This window comes from Ipomoea nil, unplaced genomic scaffold (assembly GCF_001879475.1).
Source record: "Ipomoea nil cultivar Tokyo-kokei standard unplaced genomic scaffold, Asagao_1.1 scaffold2701, whole genome shotgun sequence".
In the NCBI taxonomy this organism is placed as follows: Eukaryota; Viridiplantae; Streptophyta; class Magnoliopsida; order Solanales; family Convolvulaceae; genus Ipomoea; species Ipomoea nil.
This window is the reverse complement of record NW_017619129.1, coordinates 2,190,047-2,210,770: the sequence shown is the minus strand read 5'-3', so window position 1 is coordinate 2,210,770 and position 20,724 is coordinate 2,190,047. Positions and strand designations below refer to the sequence as shown.

General features: G+C 35.8%; 2 protein-coding genes across 2 annotated transcripts; both read left to right on the top strand.

The window, feature by feature from the left end:
- The first annotated feature begins 6,825 nt into the window (after positions 1-6,825).
- On the top strand, positions 6,826-8,304 carry LOC109155361 (uncharacterized mitochondrial protein AtMg00810-like). The gene is made up of 2 exons (XM_019303045.1): positions 6,826-7,000; positions 7,283-8,304. Exons 1-2 carry the CDS (start codon positions 6,826-6,828, stop codon positions 8,302-8,304), a joined length of 1,197 nt encoding a protein of 398 aa, XP_019158590.1.
- A 6,815-nt stretch (positions 8,305-15,119) lies between these two features.
- Positions 15,120-17,327, top strand: LOC109155371. The gene is made up of 6 exons (XM_019303052.1): positions 15,120-15,311; positions 15,404-15,637; positions 15,767-15,940; positions 16,041-16,147; positions 16,269-16,768; positions 16,808-17,327. Exons 1-6 carry the CDS (start codon positions 15,270-15,272, stop codon positions 17,152-17,154), a joined length of 1,404 nt encoding a protein of 467 aa, XP_019158597.1. The 5' UTR covers positions 15,120-15,269; the 3' UTR covers positions 17,155-17,327.
- The last annotated feature ends 3,397 nt before the right edge of the window (positions 17,328-20,724 follow it).

The window sequence follows — 20,724 nt, the reverse complement described above, 5'->3', positions numbered from 1 at the left end:
TGCCTCATCGGTCTCGTTAAGTTCGGTATCGCTAGCAGTCTCGTAACCATCGGAACCATATCCAGATGCCGACGGCGCAGCCGCAGAGGACGAACCAGCGCCTGTCGATGCTTCAGCCGCCTTGACTGGTGGCGGTTTTGGCTTTGACGTTTCGTCAGAGGATGGCACGGCTTCGATCAACACCATTGCTGCGTTGCTTTTTCTCTGTTTGATTGTCTTCCCCTGGAGTAGACTGGGGCGTAAAAATGTTGTAGTGTTGCTTTGATTTGCTTGCGATTCTGGAAAGCTCTGAAATCGGAGGTGAAGCTGACGTCGGCGGAAGAGATGAAGCTCCCTCCGGCGAGCTTGAGCTTCTCCGGCGAAGTTTGGTCAGAGTTAATGAAGAAGAAGGCGTGAAAAGACCAAAATGCCCAGGGCAAATCGGAGGTCTCGCCTGAGACATGACGGAAAACGGCCTGAGGGACTTATTTGACGAAAAACAATTATTTTCGGGGACTAAATTGATGAATATGTGATTCAGGGACAACATTGACAAGTTGCGAATAAGTGAGGGACCAAATCGTTGATTCACCCTATATATATATATATATATATATATATATATGTGTGTGTGTGTGTGTGTGTGTGTGTGTGTGTGTGTGTGTGTGTGTGTGTGTGTGTGTGTGTGTGTTTTATCGATTTATTCTTTCACTTACATAAAATACTCTAAAAAAAAACCTTTTAAGATATTTTTCCTTGATAAAATAGTCTATGATTGATAAAACATAAAATGTACACTTGTGCATAGGCTTATTGTTTAAATCTTTGATTTTCCTAATTACTCTTGCACTAAAATCACTTATTTTTTTTACATTTTAAATGATCATGATTGAATCAAACTATCAAAGCTAACAAAAATACAAAACTTACTCTAGTTTTATAATTTTTCTCATATTCATTATCTTTCAGTATTTTAATGTTTTAGTATCAAAGTTATGGAAGAGCACGAAATAATAAGAACTTTGAATCAAACTATCAAAGTTAAATGAATTCACTCCGAATTTGTTAGTTTCTATCTCATTTTTTTTTAATTTTATTTTTCCAAATACTTTTTTTTTTATAATGTTTGTAGTTATAATTGAATTCTCAAAGAGTTAAGATACTTATATCAATTACTAGTTTTTTACGCGTATTGCGCGATTGGGATAATGCCCAATATTTTTTTTTTTAAATAAGTACTTTAAAGTATATTAAGGCAAGATTATATTGAAATTGTTCATGCATAGATAATTGAAGGTTGAATTTGCGTATTTAAATAGGTAATTCTTCTCCCAAAGATTGAGTCCCCAACCCCAAGGGCCCCCACACTCCGACCCGACAGAGCATTGTGGAAAGTTGTAAATCACGGTGACTCAATGGTTCAGCAGACAGGACCAAATGCCGGTGCGAACAAGGAATCTGCCCACTTTGGACATAATTCCCGCACTGCCGCCGCCGAAGTTCAAACCTTGGTCTCTTCTCCCAAATACTGCCCACTAAACCATTGAGCTAAGCCCGTGCGGGTTAAATAGGTAATTCTAAGTTTACAAATGCAAGATAATATAGTCAAGATTGATTATAATTGTCAATAAAATAATTGTATAGGTATGGTTGAAACCAAATACGGGACATAAGGGAGAACAAATAAAAATTAGGGCATAAAATATTAAATATATACTAATATTGTTTGAGGAGATTTCGACATTAGGATTTGTGGTTAAGTTCTATTAAGGCTTTAATATTAGAATTAGATTAATGGTGTAGTTATAATTCTATATTAGACTTTAATATTAGAATTAGACTAACGGTGAATTAATGATATTTAACGGAAAAGTTAAATGGATAATCATATAATTAAGGATAAATTAGAAAAACTTAAAAAAAAAATTAAAAACTGAACAATCTGAACCATTCATTTGATTTAATAATTTGGCGGTCATTTTTTCTACCCAATGTTAATAATTAAAAAAATTCGTTGGTCAAATCCGCTAATATAATCCGCTAACGGCTGATTGTCAAACAAGGACATTGAAATGTAGTTCTCACTTCAATTTGTTGTGTGATTTGAATACTCTCTTTGTCACAAAATCTCTCAAGTAGTTAATATGGTTGGCTTTATTAATTATATTTTTTAATTTTTTCATGGTATTAATAAAATACTTGGTAAATAAATATATAGCATTATTTTGTATTATAACTTTGATATTTAATTAGAAAAATAGTGCACAAAAAAGATAATAGACAATGTAGTGAATATAATCAATTGATGAATTTGAATGTAAAAATTTTTACATTTGAGAAAAATAAAGACAATATAACTAATGAAAATATTTCTCTTAATTAATTTATTGATAATGAATATTTTTTTTTCACTGAATTAAGACATTGTAAGGACAATGTAGCGAATTAATCAATTAATAAATTTGAATATAAAGAATTTTTATATTGTAGAAAAATAAAGACAATATAACTAATACAATTATTTCTCTTATTTAATTTATTGATAATGAATAATTTTTTTTGAATAAAGGCATTGTGGACACATAATTCTAAATTAAAGAAATGCATATCTATAATTTTTTGTTGTAGCTACTAAATTATTATTTATGTAATTTAATAAGAGTAAAATAGAGTACTAATTATGCCAACTTTGATTGGGATGAGATTCGAACCTAAGACCTTTTTTTTTTCTATTGAAATCAATGAGTAAGTTAACGGTGAACTAACGGCAATTCTTAAAATTTTAACGGAATTAGTAACGGTGTGTGGGTATTTTAGTAAATTTTAGTGTAAAATTTAACGGAATTAGTAACCTGAGCCATTCATTTGATTAAAATCTGTAACCGCCATTTTTTCTACCCATTATAGGTCTAACTCTCTTGGACTCTTATTAGTATATATATATATAGTAGATACTAGATATTCTCATATTCATTATTTTTTTCTTCATAATTTAAGTTTAAATTAAAATTTATTGCAGTTGTTGAAAAACATTAAAATTATTTCAGAAATACTAATACTAATAAATAAATAATAAATAAATATCCGTAATAATAATACATTGAAGGGCATCGAAATTGAAGAGCTTCTAAACGAGCCAATTCCATCTTATTCTCTACTTGTGTGTGTTAGCAATGTTATTATTTACATTATTATTTGTATTATTTATGTTGACTAGTCTTTGCATTAGGTTAGTTATTTATGACTTTCCTAGTTAATAGGATTAGTTCACGCTATGTATTTAGAATACTGTTCTGTAAACTCGATCGTGTTGGAATTGAAACTGTGATCCTTATCTCATCTGGTATCTAGCCGGGTCAATTTCTCTCTCCTCTCAATTATTCTCCGATCGTTTTTGATCGACAGCTCCTCCCCAAAACTGCCGGCGATACACTATGTCTACCAATTCATCTGAAAGGACAGTGTCCGTCGGCGATCCTACCCTCCCTAACCCCACCGCAAATTCCCTATCAGGTGCACACCATTTTGTCTCCATCAAGTTGACGTATCGCAACTTTTTGTTTTGGCGAACGCAACTGGTGCCTTTCCTCCGTGGCCAAGAACTTCTTGGTTACGTCGACGGCGAGACTCCATGCCCACCGCCGACCATCCCAGCTGCTCTGGTCTCCGACGGGTCCACGTCCGCTGCAACCACTGCTGCGCCCGTTCCAAATCCTGAGTACTGTGCGTGGGTCAAGCAGGACCAGGCGCTTCTCTCCTTGCTGATTTCGTCGCTTTCCGATGAAGTCATGCACTTGGCTGTCGGGAAGACTACATCACGCGCCGTTTGGGAATCCATAGGCGCTGCGCTCGGGAGCTCGACACGGGCGAGATGCCTCAGCTTACTCGGCCAATTCCATTCCCTCCGGCAAGGGAACAGTACTGCGGCCGAGTACTTGGGACGTGCGCAGCTACTGGTGGAAGATCTAGCGCATGTCGGTCGCCCCATCTCCCTGGACGAACAGAATCTGTTCGTGTTCCGCGGTCTGCGTCCAGAATACCGCGCTATGGCGTCTTCTCTAACGGCAACCGGTACTCCTGTGACGATCCCGCAAATCGCAGACTACCTACGTGCACAGGAGTTCATCTACTCCGACGAGTTTCCGGCCGGGTCTGACACAGGGCTGATGACTCCGCCGACTGCCATGTTTGCTGGACGAGGTCGCCGGGGTGGTGGTGATAATGGCCGAGGCGGCTCCGGCAATGACGGTCGCAATAATCAGAACCGAGGTCGGGGAGGCCGCGGGAATGGAGGGCGTGGAGGACGCGGCGGTGCGCCGCGCTGCCAGATCTGTCGTGCGCAAGGGCACACCGCCCTCTACTGCTATAAGCGGTATGCTCCGCAGCCGCAGCCCCAGGTGAATATGGTGGTCTCCGGCGATGACACGGCGACAGTTTCCTCGGCAGCGTCTGGTTGGTTCCCCGACACCGGAGCCACGACTCATGCAACCCCGGACGCGTCCATGATGTCTCAATCCGATGAGTATACCGGAGGCGACGTTCTTCGCTTGGGTAATGGGACAGGTTTGATAATTTCACGTGTTGGTCATGCTACTATACCATCTGCGTCAAAATTGTTACGTTTGTCAAATGTGTTACATGTTCCGAAGTTGTCTGTACCTTTATTGTCTGTTTATCGCCTTACTAATGATAATAATGTGTTTGTTGAATTTCACAAAAATTACTTTGTTGTGAAGGATACAATCACCAAGGCAGTACTGCTTAAAGGTTCCACGTCGGGTAGCTTATACAAGCTCCCGGTCTCTCAGTCCAATTTCGCTTATATTTCTGCCCGGGCAACTCCCACAATTTGGCATCGTCGCTTGGGACATCCAAATAGTCATGTTCAAAATCGCGTCCTAAAATCATGTCCGGTAGCTTCCAATAAAACCGAGTTGGGGTCGTGTGCTTCGTGTCATCTTGGCAAGGCGTGTAGATTTCCACTAGATAGAGTTATTCATTCTAGTGAAAATGTATTAGACTTGTTATATACAGATATCTGGGGTCCGGCACCTGTAATGTGTGCTAGTGGCTTTAGATATTTCCTATTATTTGTAGATGACTACTCACGTTTCTCCTGGTTTTATCCCTTACGGGTAAAATCAGATGTTTATAAAATTTTTGAGTCTTTTCGTGTCATGGTAGAGCGCCAATTCGGGCATTCTATCAAGTCTATTCAATCGGACCTAGGTGGGGAATATCGCAAATTACATAACATATTCACCCAACTAGGCATAATTCACCGTCAATCGTGTGCCTATACACACGAGCAAAACGGCAAGGTCGAACGCAAAAACCGGCACATTGTTGAAACCGGGTTAGCGTTATTGGCTGAAGGCTCAGTTCCCCAACAGTACTGGGACTTTGCTTTTGAGACAGCCACCTGCCTAATTAATTACTTGTCAACACTAGTCTTACAGTTTGAGAGTCCATACACACGCCTATATAAAACTCTGCCACCATACACTTTCCTTCGGGTCTTTGGGTGCAAGTGTTATCCCTATCTACGGCCTTACAATCAGCACAAGATAGAGTATCGCTCTGCCCCATGTGTCTTCTTAGGTTATCCACCCAGCTTTAGGGGTTATAGATGCATGAACCTAACAAGTGGAAAAATCTATATCTGTCGCCATGTGCGTTTTGACGAGTCAATTTTTCCTTTTTCAGACTCAACATGCACTAATCAAACTCCGGCACCCAAAACAGTTGTCCCGTGGGCCGTTGGGCCACTTGTGACTCACGAGTCACTACTCGGTAATATTAACGAAGTGGTTCATACTCAGTCAAAAAGCCCAACACCATTGGCTCAGGAGTCACCGCCCTTGGCCATAGAAGGGCCGGCTCAGGCTCAAACCGAGCCGCCTCGGGCTCGAATCCGGAAGCCCCGAGCATAGGGGTGTTAGCGAACAGAGCTTTCGGCAAACTACTCGTGTTCGTGTTCGATAAGCGTTCGCTTATGTTCGTTTGTTAAGGTAAACGAACATTAACAAACAAAATTTAGAGCTCGGTTAATAAATGAACAGAGTTTGAACAGTTGTAAGCTCGTTTGCTAAGAGATCGTGAACAAGCTCGTTTGTGTTCGTTTACTAATGTTCGTGAACAAGCTCGTTTATGTTCATTTAATAATGTTCGTGAACAAGCTCGTTTGTGTTCGTTTAATAATGGTCGCGAACATGTTCACAAACATATATTATATTATATTATATTAGTTTTGTAGTTGTGTTGTTTGTTTGATTATTGTTCGTGAACGTATATTATTTATTGTTCACGAACGAATTATGATCATGAACATGTGCAGGTTTGTTTATTAAGTATTCATGAACTTAAATGAATATGTTCGTGAACATGCTTGTTAATGGACATGTTTGTGAACGTGTTTGTTAACGTTAACGAACACGTTTGCGAACGTGTTCACGAACGTTAACAAACACGTTCGCGAACATGTTCGTTAACGTTAACGAACACATTCGCGAACATGTTCGTTAACGTTAACGAACACGTTCGTGAACATGTTCGCGAACGTTAACAAACACTAACGAACGCTTAACAAACGAACACGAACAGGATTTTCAAAAAGCTTAACAAACGAACACTCCAAATTCCTTAACAAACGAAGACGAACAACCTCCGTTCGTTTATGTTCGGTTCGTTAACAGCCCTACCCGAGCACAGATTCAAGAACGAGCGCATGTTATGCGGCTAAGACATCAGACCCAGGGCACTGATGAGCAATTTCAGGCGTTGAACGTGACTGTTGATCCAACCTGTTACTCACAGGCAGTAGGGCATCCGTAGTGACGGGATGCTATGGATCAAGAGTTTAATGCTCTTATACATAACGACACTTGGAAGCTTGTACCGGCTGAACCACACATGAATGTGGTAGGTTGCAAATGGGTGTTCCGCACCAAGCGGAATGCTAATGGCTCGGTTGAGCGCTACAAGGCACGACTTGTGGCTAAGGGGTTTAACCAAGTAGCCGGTGAAGACTTCTTTGATACTTTCAGTCCCGTGGTCAAACCGACCACCGTTCGCCCGTTGTTTTCTCTTGTCGTGTCCCGCAACTGGACTATGCGACAGCTCGATGTTCACAATGCCTTTTTAAATTGGCATTTAGCTGAGACGGTTTACATGAAGTAGCCACCGAGGTATGAAGAACCGACACACCCAGATCATGTGTGTCATCTTTAACGGTCGCTTTACGGACTTAAACAAGCCCCCCGGGCTTGGTTTAAGCGCTTACATGACTTTTTAATTTCTGCAGGTTTTTTATCCTCCAAAACAGACGTATCCCTGTTTCACTACTCTACTGGTACATCGCGCGTGTATTTGTTTGTTTATGTCGATGAAATAATCATGATGGGGAACGACTCTGTGCTTATCTCCCAATTACTGCAGCGTCTGTCCGCTACTTTCAAAATCCGTGATCTTGGAGCGCCTAGTTTCTTTCTAGGGATCGAGACCTTGAAAGATAAGTCAGGGCTTCTTCTATCTCAGGAATGCTATATGAAAGACATTCTCAACCGTGCCGGTATGACGGATTGCAAGCCTCTGGCAACTCCCGCTACTGTTACTCAGCCAGTGACTCCGTCGGATGAACCGTTTGACAACCCGACGCAGTATCGGCGTCTAGTCGGGGCGCTTCAGTACCTAACTATCACGCGCCCTGATCTATCCTTTTCTGTCAATAGACTGTGTCAGTTTATGCATTCGCCAACCAGTGATCATTGGGGTTTGTTGAAGCATGTGCTACGGTACATCAAAGGCACCATCTCGTACGGTTTGCGTCTCTCCGCTTCTGCTTCGTCCACTATTCACGGATTCTCGGACTCAGACTGGGCTGGTTGTCCGATCGACAAGAAGAGTACTAGCGGGTATGCTGTGTTCCTGGGTGACAATCTCATCTCTTGGCTATCTCGGAAACAGCGCACGGTTGCCCGGTCCTCGACTGAAGCTGAGTATAAGGCCCTCGCCGATGTGTCAGCTGAGGTCACCTGGATTGTGTCTCTTCTTCGTGAGCTTGGGCTTCACACGGGTGAGCCATCCACAATCTGGTGCGATAACCTGGGTGCTACCTATCTTTGTGCCAACCCAGTGTTTCATGCTAGGACCAAACATGTGGAGATTGACTTTCACTTTGTTCGAGACATGGTGGCTTCGGGTGACTTGATTGTTAATTTTGTTTCGACGAAGGATCAGCTTGCGGACATATTTACTAAGCCATTACCAGGGCCCCGCTTTGCAGCTCTACGTGACAAGCTCAACATTGTTGCCCACCACTCTTGATCTTGAGGGGGTGTGTTAGCAATGTTATTATTTACATTATTATTTGTATTATTTATGTTGACTAGTCTTTGCATTAGGTTAGTTATTTATGGCTTTCCTAGTTAATAGGATTAGTTCACGCTATGTATTTAGAATACTGTTCTGTAATCTCGATCGTGTTGGAATTGAAACTGTGATCCTTATCTCATCGTGTGCAAGTCATCATCTAATGTCTCTTTTTAACTAGCGGGATGAAAAAATTTCAGGGTCCGTTTATTAACAGAAAATTGTTTTCTGATTTCTGTTTTTTAATTTTTCAGTTTTCATTCTCTGTTTTCTGTTTAGAAAACTTGTTTACTAACATAAAACTGTTCTATGATTTATGTTTTCTAATTTTTCAGTTTTCACCTAAAATTTATTTTAAATAATATTAATATTTTTTGAACTAATATTTAAAATATTTTTTTGGCTATATTCATTTGAATGACATGTATATGAATATATAACTTTTTACTTTGAATTCTAATATATGTGAGACTTCAATGAATGTAATCATAGTAATGTGGTTATAGTGACATATAACTTAATAGATATAGCTGATTCTGTTTTTCATTTCGAAAACAGTTTTTAAGTGTGTTCCAGTTTTCCAAAAATTTCCAGAAATTATTTTCAGTTTTCAAAATGGAAAACTGTATTAGTAAACATGTTTTTTGTTTCCTATTTTTAAGTTTCAGAAATTTCCAGTTAGTAAACGGTCCCTCAAGTTTCTCAAATCTATAGGTTGTCCTATTTTATTTCTAGTAGGATTTATTTACACAACTCAAATTTTTCTACTTCTATATATACTAATATACATATATTTTGAGAAATCTAGAAATTAACCCCATCAAAATATATAGAATTGAGTCTACGTGCAAATAGAAAAATTGTAACTCTTTAAACATAATTTTAATTAAAAAGGGGGATTATATTGAGGGACCAAAAAATCTTATTGAGTTTAACTAGTAGACTAATTTTTTTTTTTTAAAATATTGTGGCAATGAGTTGGCCGGATTAATTTAAATGCCACATGAAATACTTTTAGAGAAAATTTCAATTTTGGTCATATGGCTATAGAGGTTTTGTTAATTTCAGCATCTGACATTTAAAAGTGTCAATTTAGTACCTTGACTATTCAATTTTTATTAATTTTGGTCACTCCGGTCAAATTGCTTGCCAAATTTCGCCGAAAAATTTTAACAGTTAAAATAATGAGGGTATTTTAGTCATTTCACATATCTTCCTTCTTCTCCGGCGAATTCATTTTTTCCAGCGAATCCGTCGTAGCAGCACACCTTCCAAAGCATACTTAAACTCATTCGTTCAAGCCATCGCCGGCAATTTATTAGGTTTCAGATGACCAAAATTTCGATTGAAAACATCTGACCGTTTGTGTAAGGGGAGCTTGAGATATCGGCGGACCTAGAAATCTCCGAACTGCACTTCTCTTTGTGCTCGTCCAGCACACCTCCTGCCAAAATTTCGATGAAAGCTTTTCCGGCCAAAAAAAGGCTTGCTCGAAGAAGAAAGCGAAATGCTAAAACTGATGCTGGTGCCTATTTATTCAAACTTCTCTATATCAACATTACGCTAAAATTGATGTTGAATAAATACTTCTCTTTTTGGATAATGGTGAATAAATACTTCTCTGATCTTTTTGGATAATGTTGAAAGCATCGCAGCGCACCTCATCCTCGGATTTGCCGAAAAAGATGAATTCGCCGGAGAAGAAGGAAAGAGATGTGAAATGACTAAAATACCCTCATTATTTTAACTGTTAAAATTTTCCGGCGAAATTTGGCCGGCAATTTGACCGGAGTGACTAAAATTGATAAAAATTACATAGTCAAGGTACTAAATAGACACTTTTGAAAGTCAGGTGCTGAAATTAACAAAGTCCCTATAGTCATATGACCAAAATTAAAATTTTCTCAATAATTTTAGTAATAAAGTTATATATATATATATATATATATATATATATATATATATATATATATATATATATATATATATATATATATATATATATATATATATATATATATAAATTTGGCCTTGGAAGCTTATAAATTAGTTGTGGCAAGTCTTTAGTGTAGGAGTGGTGAGAGGCCCTTAAGTTTGAAGTTCAAACTTAATAATATAATTATTTTTTCTTAAAATTTACCTTATCTAATTATCTTAATTATATAAATGTACAAAGAAAATAAAATAGCTATTTTGAATTATCTATTTTTGTAATTTTGTATATTATTATATAAACTAAAGTTTTATCTTAATTTTATACTATAACTAGGTTTCAAATATTGAAGGATTTTTTTTTTTTTTTTTTACTGAAAGTGATATTTCGAAGTGTTGATAAAGAAAATTAAATGACATTTTAAAACCATGAAAATGAATCATAGACCATTGTAAAATAAAGGAAAATAATATTGAATTAGTACATTGACACCAATAAATTTGAATGATGGTTCCTTCCATTCTGATTGAAGTGAACATAAAAAATTTATGTAAGAATATTAAATTTGTGAAGAGTTTGCACACATAACAAATTGTTTTTTTTTTTGGGAGTAAATATTCAAAATGGTCCCTCGACTATAGCTAAATTCACAAATTGGTCATCGACTTTTAATTTTAACCAATTAAGTCCTTAACTTTGTAATTTTAACACAATTTGGTCCTCTGTTTATTTGACCGTTTGTTGACTGTGATTTTTGAGGATATATATGTAATTTCATGGTCCATCATCGGTTTTTTAAGGTTCCAGTTGCACTTTCATACCGCACTGTTACATTCGAATCCACTGTCGAAAGCAATCTACCAAATCCGGTCGCCTTTCTTCATCCTCCCTTTGGATTCAATGTAGTTGAGTTCGTACCAGCGCGAAGAAGACGACGTGTTTCCAAACTGGTGCAACGTCATCCTGGAGGCCTCCACGTGCTCCGACGAGAGCTGAAGGTTTTTCTGGAGATCGTCGATCACGGTCAACAAACAGTCAAATAGATGGAGAACCAAATCGTGTCAAAATTACAAAGTTAAGGACTTAATTGGTTGAAATTGAAAGTTGAGGACCAATTTGTGAATTTAGCTATAGTCGAGGGACCATTTTGGGTATTTACTCTTCTTCTTTTTTAAGTACTACTGACTCTGTTACAATGCAGTATCTGTTCATAACTACTTTCTCAACTTACTGAAGCACAAAAAGTCAATACCGCATCCACTGAGACTCGAATCTACAACCTTCCATATGGGAGAGCAACTTCGTGCTAGACCACAAGGTCCTTGACCATAACAAATTGGTTTTGTTATATACACACTACATACATATGTTAAAAACTAATAACTCTGCTCAATATGATTATGTCAATATTTACATGTGACTTTTTATTTAAAATGATAACAGTAATACCATCCTATCATAAGGTACTTGGCATCTTGTGTTGGATTTAGTAATTGATTTGTTAGGCTTTGTTGACTGAGGTTTAATGCTTTTGATATCTCAATCGCAATTTTTCAAATCAACCAAATTAAATTCAGGTCAAAATGTCTAAACTACTTTTACTCCCACCAAACTTTATTTAACCCTTCTTTATACGAGGGTAGCTAAGATAATTTTACTGAATTTAATCTATTTTAAAATCAAAGCAAAAAATGATAATCAAAATAACATTGATACACCAAAACTAGAATTAATTGGATCTCTCCCATTTTTTATGCAAAGGTTTATTGGTTGCTGGGGTTGGTGTCATATAATCCGCCCAAATCCATTGAACTTATAATAATGTAGCATGCATGCCAAGGTAGCGTCATTCTTCCACCAGAAAAAGCCCAAAGAATTAATATCATTAATTACCCTCGAAAAGATGACTAAATGGAAAAATAATGATTCTCGTACTTACAAGTTTAACTTTTACCAACAATCTCTTAGTCGAACCTGTTACATAAAATCTGATCTTTTTGTATAATTTGTAAATTATATATTACACAGAAAAAAAAAATTATTTAGTGTACACTCTTAAATAATACTGAAAGGAGCGGTGTTCTCTCGCCAAAAAAAAAAAAAAAAAAAAAAAAAAAAAAAAATCATTAATTCTTAATTAATTTCTAAGTTAGGAGCGGTACAAAGTGTCAAAATCCGTCTTGTGCATTCAATCTAAGCAGACGAAGACTAAGACTTGAATGAATAAAAAACCATCACCATCACTCAGATAGTGTCATTGTAGCTATCATCAAAGTAATCATTACTCATATGCATTAATAATCAAACACCACACCCTTTTTCTTTCTCATTCTACTTTCATATCACATCATAATATATGGTAGCTAGCTAGCTTTTGTGTATGTATTGCAATCTCATCATTTTCTGGCTTTTAAGATTTCATTAATTTAATCAAATCTATTTAGTAACTTAAAATACTTTTTAAAAGTAGCTTAATGTGTCATTATTCGATAAGATTGAATGAGTCTTTTCCTACCAGATTTTATGCTAATAAATACAAATGCATGTGTATTATTCTACACACTTTTTCATTGCTTTGATTGAACTTAAAAAATATTTTTTTAAAACAAAAAATTAGTGAACCATAATTTTTTTTTTAAAGTGTACATTAATTTTGTAACCTCCTTACAAATTTTAAAAAACTGTTAGGGCAACTCCCAATAAGTTGGTCACTGTTGACTTGATAAACACAATATTATAAGTTTGCGGCATTCTTGGTTTGAAACGCTCAGTTAGGTTAGTTTACTTTCTTGTTGTCTTTTACCGATTATAATCACAATGTCGAATTTATCCAAAAAAAAAAGTCACAAATTAAAGGGGAGGAAGTAACATAAAAAGATGAACAATGAAATAAAAGAAAATGAAAAAGAAAAGGACAATATGGAAGATTTCAATTCAATGTGGGGATTGCGCATGCAGCCTTACTAGAAAATGTAGTCTTATTCTGATCTGTATACGCAGCCCTTGTTATCTAGTTAAAAGATTTGGTGGCTATTCCTTTTGGTGGTTTAGCATATTTTAATCCAAAACCTGCACGTGAAAGATTACATCTTTAATTCCGTTGATAAAACTTATTTATTTATTAATTAATCATCATATAACTAAGGTTATAACTTAAATATTTAATAAATTAAGTATCATATATTATTTTTTTGGGTGAAAAGTATCATATATTATATTGAATATAATAATAATTAAACATATTGTAGCTTGTAATGGGTTCCGAATCACCAATTCATGACTATTAAACTTTTAGCACCTATACGTTTCTAAATATAGTATAAAATTAAAAAAATTTAGATTTATCATATGAGTAAAATTTAAAACATTGCATACTCTATATAAATATCTAGAACATGGTCTTGGGCGAAAGACGTTGACTATTACATAAGTGTTATATATATATATATATATATATATATATATATATATATATATATATATATATATATATATATATATATATATATACGCGTTCATATAAGAATCATGCAGTGAGAACATGTAAGCTAAATGATTGCACTACAAATATTCTACAAATGGATTGCGTTACATACTCCAGTGTTGTCACGTTTTCAGGATTGCGTTACATACTCCAGTGTTGTCATGTTTTCACCTGAGATATTGGGTGTACTGTTCTCTTGCATCTTCAAAAAATAATACTATGTTCACTTTTTAAAGTTATTATCTACTTTTACTTTTTTTCGTGTTTCATTATTATATTGAATTTTTTTTGTTTAGAATTATTAATTAAGTATTATATAAAAAGAAATTTAACTCCAAGAAGGTTATGTGGATTTATCAATATTCAATGAATATAAATTAAGAATTTTTAGTGCAACATTAAGAAGGAAAAACAGGGAGTGATTTTAAAGAATAAAAAAATATTATTTTAAAAAAATAAAACCAACTCAAAACAAAACCCTTAAATACAATCGTTATACTCTGCACCAAGGCGCGCGCAGCACTGTGCGCCCCGCCTCCCAAAACGACGTCGTTTACTTTATGTCCCAACTGGATGATTCTAGTCGGAATTTTATGTCCCAACTGGATTGTTACAAAACGAGCCCATAAGATTATGTATACTTATTTCACCCCATAAGATTATGTAAGATTATGTATACTTATTTCACCCCATAAGATTATGTATACTTATTTCACCTCCTCAACGGGCGGTGAAGATTTACTTAATTATATGACTATGATTATATCTTTAAAATCTTTTCTAAAATTCAATATAATCATATGATTTCTATAATATTTTATAAGATTTATTTTGTTTTTTTTTTTTTAGAATTATTACTTTAGTATTATATATTAAAAAAAAAAAAAAAAAAAAAACTTCTAGAGGTTACGTGGATTTATTAATATTCAATGAATATAAATTAAGATCGAATTTTTATTTTTTTAATGCAATGTTAAGAAGGAAAATAGGAAGTGATTTTAGAGAATAAAAAAAAATTATTTAATAAAATAAAACCAAATCTAAACAAACCCTTAAATATGTTCACTCTCGTAACCACCAAACCAAAAAGAATTAACAAAAAAATCGACAAAATCTTGAAGATCTGCAATGTGGAAATTAGTTATGTGACCTCAGGTCCTCAGGGCGTGATAGATTCACAAAAGAGTCCCTTATATATACAATCACTATATGATTGCTCCCTTGTCAAAAACCACTAACTCTCTCAACTCCCCGCCCTCTTGCTCTCAATCTCTACATTATATTATTATAATTATATATATTATATCATTCACCTCCGCTCCGTTCCCATTTCCTTAGCCCCCTCCGTCGATTTCGATCTTTTCCTCAAAAATCTCTGCACTGTTATGCTATTTATTCTCTAGCTTATTTGAAGTCAACTCTTCTTCAATTCCTAACAACAAGATAAGTGAAGTAACAAGAAGATAAGAGAAGTGAAGAGAGAAGTAACAAGAAGTGAAGAGAATGGGTGAGAAAGGAGAAGCAGCTTTATGCAGTACTGATCAGGTTGAATTTTATGTTAAGTTTTTTGGTTTGGTTTTTGTGGGTTTTCTGGGTTGGTTAGTTCATAATAGAATGAATGAATGGTGTTGTTGCAGGAGGAGGAGAGACCTGCTTTAGGGTTGAAACTAAAGAAGTCTCCATCTTTTATCAATGAAATTGAAAGAAAGTTATCCCAACCATGGAACAATAATGATGACGATGGTGCAGCTGAAAACCACCCACCACCACCTCAGATGAATTCTAGTACGGATTTTATGTCTCAGCCAATGTCCGAGAAGCTCAAGGCTTCCAACTTCTCAGCTGCCATGTTAAGAATTGGAGAGTTTGAGGTAATGTATATATGTCTACAATTCAGCGAGTAAGGTAAAGTAATTAGTCACTGTATTCAGCGATGGGTATACACCAGAAATATATATTATATTTTAATTTATTTGAATTGGGTTTTGATTTGTGTGCAGAGGGTTTCTAGACATGAGAGTGATTTGGTGGCGAAATTATACTATGCGAAGCGCAAATTGGTTTGGGAATTCTTGGAAGGGCCATTGAAGAAGAAGATTGAGATACAATGGTCAGACATTGGGGCAATGAGAGCCACCATTGAAGATGGTCAACCAGGACTCTGGGAGATTGAGGTAATTCATTTATTAATACAACATTTTCCTAATTAAATCTTTTCATTTATTTCTATATATGATATATTATTATTATTATTATATTTGTACATGTGTGCAGCTGAACCAACCTCCCTTGTTTTTTCATGAGACCAATCCCCAACCTCGAAAACACACTCTTTGGCAGCCTGTGGGTGACTTTACAAATGGTCAAGCTTCTCGAGTTAGGTAATCTTAAAATATTTTTAATTAGTCCTGTAAATAACTAATTAAATTAAATTAAAGTCATTAATTAATTTCCAATTAAATCAAAATTATTATTATTAATATATAGTTGATTGTGTGTCAGGAGGCATTTGGTGAAATTCCCTCGAGGAGTGCTGGATAAGCACTACGAGAAACTGTTGCAATGTGATCCACGCTTACACATGTTGAGCCAACAGCCATTTCCCATCCAAAATCCCAACATGTTTTTCGTCCACCAACCGACCAATTCTTCGTACGAGGTTTCCGATTTGTGTCTTGATTTCCAACGCCACTCCATGCCAAATATCCTCACACACCCAAACCCATATCATCATCATCATCATCATCTAACTTTCCCAGCTGCTACTGCTTCACATATGAATATGAATATTATTCCTCACCATCAAAACAACAACTACAACTGGCTCTTACACGCAACCATGTTGCCGCCTCCCAACAATATCGTCCTCAATGAAGCTCAATCCTCGTTAGCTGACCACACTTTGGTTTACCCAACACATGAATATCCTATGAACAACCATCATCATCATATGATTGATAATCACCAAGTTCTAAGTTATAACAGCCATCAGACGATGGTGGTGGGCAATTCAGTCGTCCCGGGTGGTGGTAATAACAACTTCGGTGGTGGTAATAACAACTTCGACGACCCTAACATGGATGCATTGAGGAGTTTCTACCACCGTAACAATTTCCAAAATAATAATAATAATAATGTTGTTGTGTCTAATGGGCTGCAGGCCATGGAGACTACTCATAATCATCATCACTACGTGGCACAAGGGGGGACACTATATCATGGAAGTAGTCCTAATAATTGGGTGTCGTCTTCTCATCATCACTTTACAAATGGAGACCATTCGCCAGCAGCAGTAGCAGCAGCTTGTTCCACCGGGGATTCGGCATCGCCAAATGCAAGGATGTATCCAAATCAAGATTATTTTAGACGACATGATACTCAGGATTGATTTTACGTACGTACGTGTTTTAATTTCATGCATGCATATATGCATGTCCTAGCTTAGATTAGATTAGCTTAGCTTAGCTTAGCTTGCCAATATCTTTCTTTGATGGAAGAAATATTGACAGGAAATCATGTAAATACTATTTGAAGTTGTTATATATATCTCGGTTTCCCTCACTGCATGCATGCGTTGCGTTCACTCTGATCTATTGTTGATAAAATATTTAAAATTCACGTTCCTTCACATCTTTTTTATGTAAACTCTACTGAAAATTCCTGTTTTCCAATCCGGTCTCTTATTAGCTTCTTTGTTCTGACCAATTAAAAAATTAATCTAATCAAGCTAGTTTTAATTGATTGGACAAAAAAATTTAAGTTTTACCATGTAATTCGATCTCCAAACTTATCTTTAATTAATTTATTATTATATATCAAGCTAAGGTTGGATATATATGAATTGTTATACTTGTTTACAAAAGTCACCCTTCAAATTAAAATATAATACATACAATGTGCTGAGGAAGGGACAAGCTAAGCTCTGATCTCATTCATGCTAGCTAGTTAAGTTCTTGGGGCTTCAGAAGCTCAGATCTGATCTAGGCCATCCACCTTCAATTCCGGCAAATCTTGTGAAGCAAAAATAATTAATGATCAATGAGTAGATGTTAACCGGTTCCATGCAGTTCCCTAAAATAGCATAACATTTAGGATGGTTTGATCTTTGTCTAAACCAGGTGATGTAAGCAGGGTTGATCACCTTTTGAGGAGCATCAGAGAACTGTGGAGGAGCCTGGGTTGTGCCATCAATATACCCCAACAGACTCAAGCCAATGAGAGAAGCTTGAATTTGTTTCTCCAAACTTGGGAGTTGGATGATGTTAATTTGATGAGAAAATTACTAAGAGCATTGATTTGAATAACATAGGTGTCTGGCGAAGAAGCCGTGATGGCCAAAACAGCTACAGGTAAAAAAAAAATAGTCCTCACTACATAGGACTGTACTCTTTAATTTATACCATAACAAATTGAAGCATATATTTCATCAACAGATTTATAGCCATGCATACAACTGAATCACCAAACTCTACGTAGTAATTAATAGACTTATTCTAGTCCTACAAATTGGGAGGAACCAGTCAAACTAGGACTTATTGTAGTCTTACAAATTAAGAGGAACCAGTCCACACAGCAGACCAAAATATGTTTATTCCTTCTTATTATATTCCTTTCATCGATCACTTCAAAAGTTCAAATGGTGCAAGTAGAAAATGAAGCTCTACATACATCTCAAAGTTGAAGATGAACTTGAAGCTATTTTTTTTTTTGGTTGTCCAAAGGTATCCCTCCAGCCAAAAGCCAGAAGACATCACAACGGTCAGCACACTAAGTGGTAGAGGACTGGCCAAATGGGATCCAGAAGCTATTTGATGAAGTGCTCAAAAGTGTATATATATATATATATATATATATATATATATATATATATATATATATATATATTCAAAGTTGTTTGAATCTTTTGCTCCTCAACTCTTTAAATAGAACGACCCATGCATCATGATGTTCATAATAGAGTTAACGAGTTCGCAAGTTGGTAGTAGAAAAAGAAATACACGAGTATTCAAGCCATATATTAAAGCAATCTAAGCTTCAAATAAATGATCAAATTGTCTAAATTCTATCCAACTGTGTTCTAAAACAAAAACACATTCGTTAGACAATCTTCACTTAAGGAAACTTTGTGGACAACCCATGGAGTTAATTAGATGATTGGGCAATAAATAATGTGCAACTTTGTGAAAAAAGAGGCTCCAAGCTAGGATTGTTAAAGGAGAAGAGCAAGTAACATAGTTAGCTTGTTTTGCAAAAGCTAGTGTGAAAAGTTAACTTTCACTTTTATTTTTATTAATACTAATGAAGCCCCCATCTCCCCCCTATTGTTTGTACTCTGTGTAGAAAGATTGAGTCATATAATTGATAAGTATGTTAATGCAGGTACTTGGAGAGGGATTAGAATTTCTAGGCAGGGACCTAATCTTTCCCATCTCTGTTTTTGCAGATGACATGGTGTTGTTTGGAGATAATATCGGAAGATGGCTGAAAGGTTTTGTCCAAATTTCAATGAGCAAATTCTCAATTAATTAACAGACTATAAGGATATTGCCATCGCAACCCTATAAAATATGTACGGTTATTCATTGACTAATTTACTATTTTGGTACTAAGTAAATTAGTTTCATCACGGATTAAATTAATTTACGGATATTGGTTTCATCACCAAGTATCATAGTAGTTTTATTTCTTGATCAGTGCATGTAGATAAAGAATTTATAATTTATTGGTGTAAAGATGTCTGTATTTTGGTTTCATCAGGAATCAAAGTAGTTTATTTCTTAAAATTAAAATCCTAACAAACTTATGGCCCTTAGATGTTGACACTTAGAGAAGAAGTGGCATGTATTTCGATTTTATTAGGTATCAGAGTAGTTTTATTTCTTAAAATTAAAACACTAACAAATTTAGTGGCCCTTAGATGTTGACCTTAGGGGTATCAAAGTGTGCTAAAACACGTAGATCAATCTGCACCAGGCCTTGCGGTAAGATCAATCATTATTGTGTGGACCATATTAATAAATAATTTACATTCAATACACAAATAATGTATTTTTAGTATATTAAAAATGTACATTATATTTAGGAAAAATATATTATTTTATAGGCTAAAGTATCATCCAACACCATGAACTATATCCAATTATTCATCCGGCATCCTGAACTTTCATATCATACATATTGAGCCACGTACTATTAATTTTTTTCGTCTAGCATTTTTTATAGGTTTCATACCGGTAACAATATGCTGACATGGAATTTTTTTTTTCTTTTTTTTGTAAAAAGCTGCCCCAAAACCCACCATTCTGACACCGTTCTCTCCGGCCATTGCGATTTTTTTTTAATTTTTTATTTATTATTGCATTTGACAATTTCTGGGGCCGGCGGTGGAAGTGTATTATGATTTTCTGGGTATTGAAGTTCTGTTCGTGTATTTTCTTTGTTGTTTTCACAATAGGTTTGTCACCAAACATGATATTGCTTTACCCTCCAACAGGATTAGAAACTTTGACAACATGGAGCTTGGTTTGGGACACTCGGCGTAGACTCTTTCTATCCCTCTCTAACAAAATCATCTCTTCTCTTTCACACTGCTTATCACCTTCATTAAAGCAGTTGTAAACAACTCGTGCCAAACGGGAAAAAAACACATCACTCATGCCTCTCCCTGATTTACCATAAAACCACTTGAAAGCTTCTCCAGAAATGCAAAATCGCCTGGCTTTATCGCTCAAACCACCCACCACTCTCGCTATGAAGCAAATGAATTGAGCTCCGGCTCCGGACTGTCAAAAAAAACAAAGTTTTATTTCAAGACAAATCAAAAAAATATTCACTGACGGGGAGACGAGGCCGTTAAAAAATGAGAGTCATCTGGCTCCATATCCATGAATGATGAAGGTCCTGAAATCTGTCATTGCAAAAATGAAGACCCAGTGCTGTATCTCAACATTTCCAAAAT

What these genes read in the sequence shown, in the direction of transcription:
- LOC109155361 (XM_019303045.1), top strand. Translation starts at nt 6,826, where the DNA reads ATGGATCAAGAGTTTAATGCTCTTATACATAACGACACTTGGAAGCTT. An exon ending in GGGGTTTAACCAAGTAGCCG is followed by an intron (nt 7,001 to 7,282) that starts GTGAAGACTTCT and finishes TAATTTCTGCAG; the next exon opens with GTTTTTTATCCTCCAAAACA.
- LOC109155371 (XM_019303052.1), top strand. Translation starts at nt 15,270, where the DNA reads ATGGGTGAGAAAGGAGAAGCAGCTTTATGCAGTACTGATCAG. An exon ending in TAAGAATTGGAGAGTTTGAG is followed by an intron (nt 15,638 to 15,766) that starts GTAATGTATATA and finishes ATTTGTGTGCAG; the next exon opens with AGGGTTTCTAGACATGAGAG. An exon ending in CAGCCATCAGACGATGGTGG is followed by an intron (nt 16,769 to 16,807) that starts TGGGCAATTCAG and finishes GTAATAACAACT; the next exon opens with TCGGTGGTGGTAATAACAAC.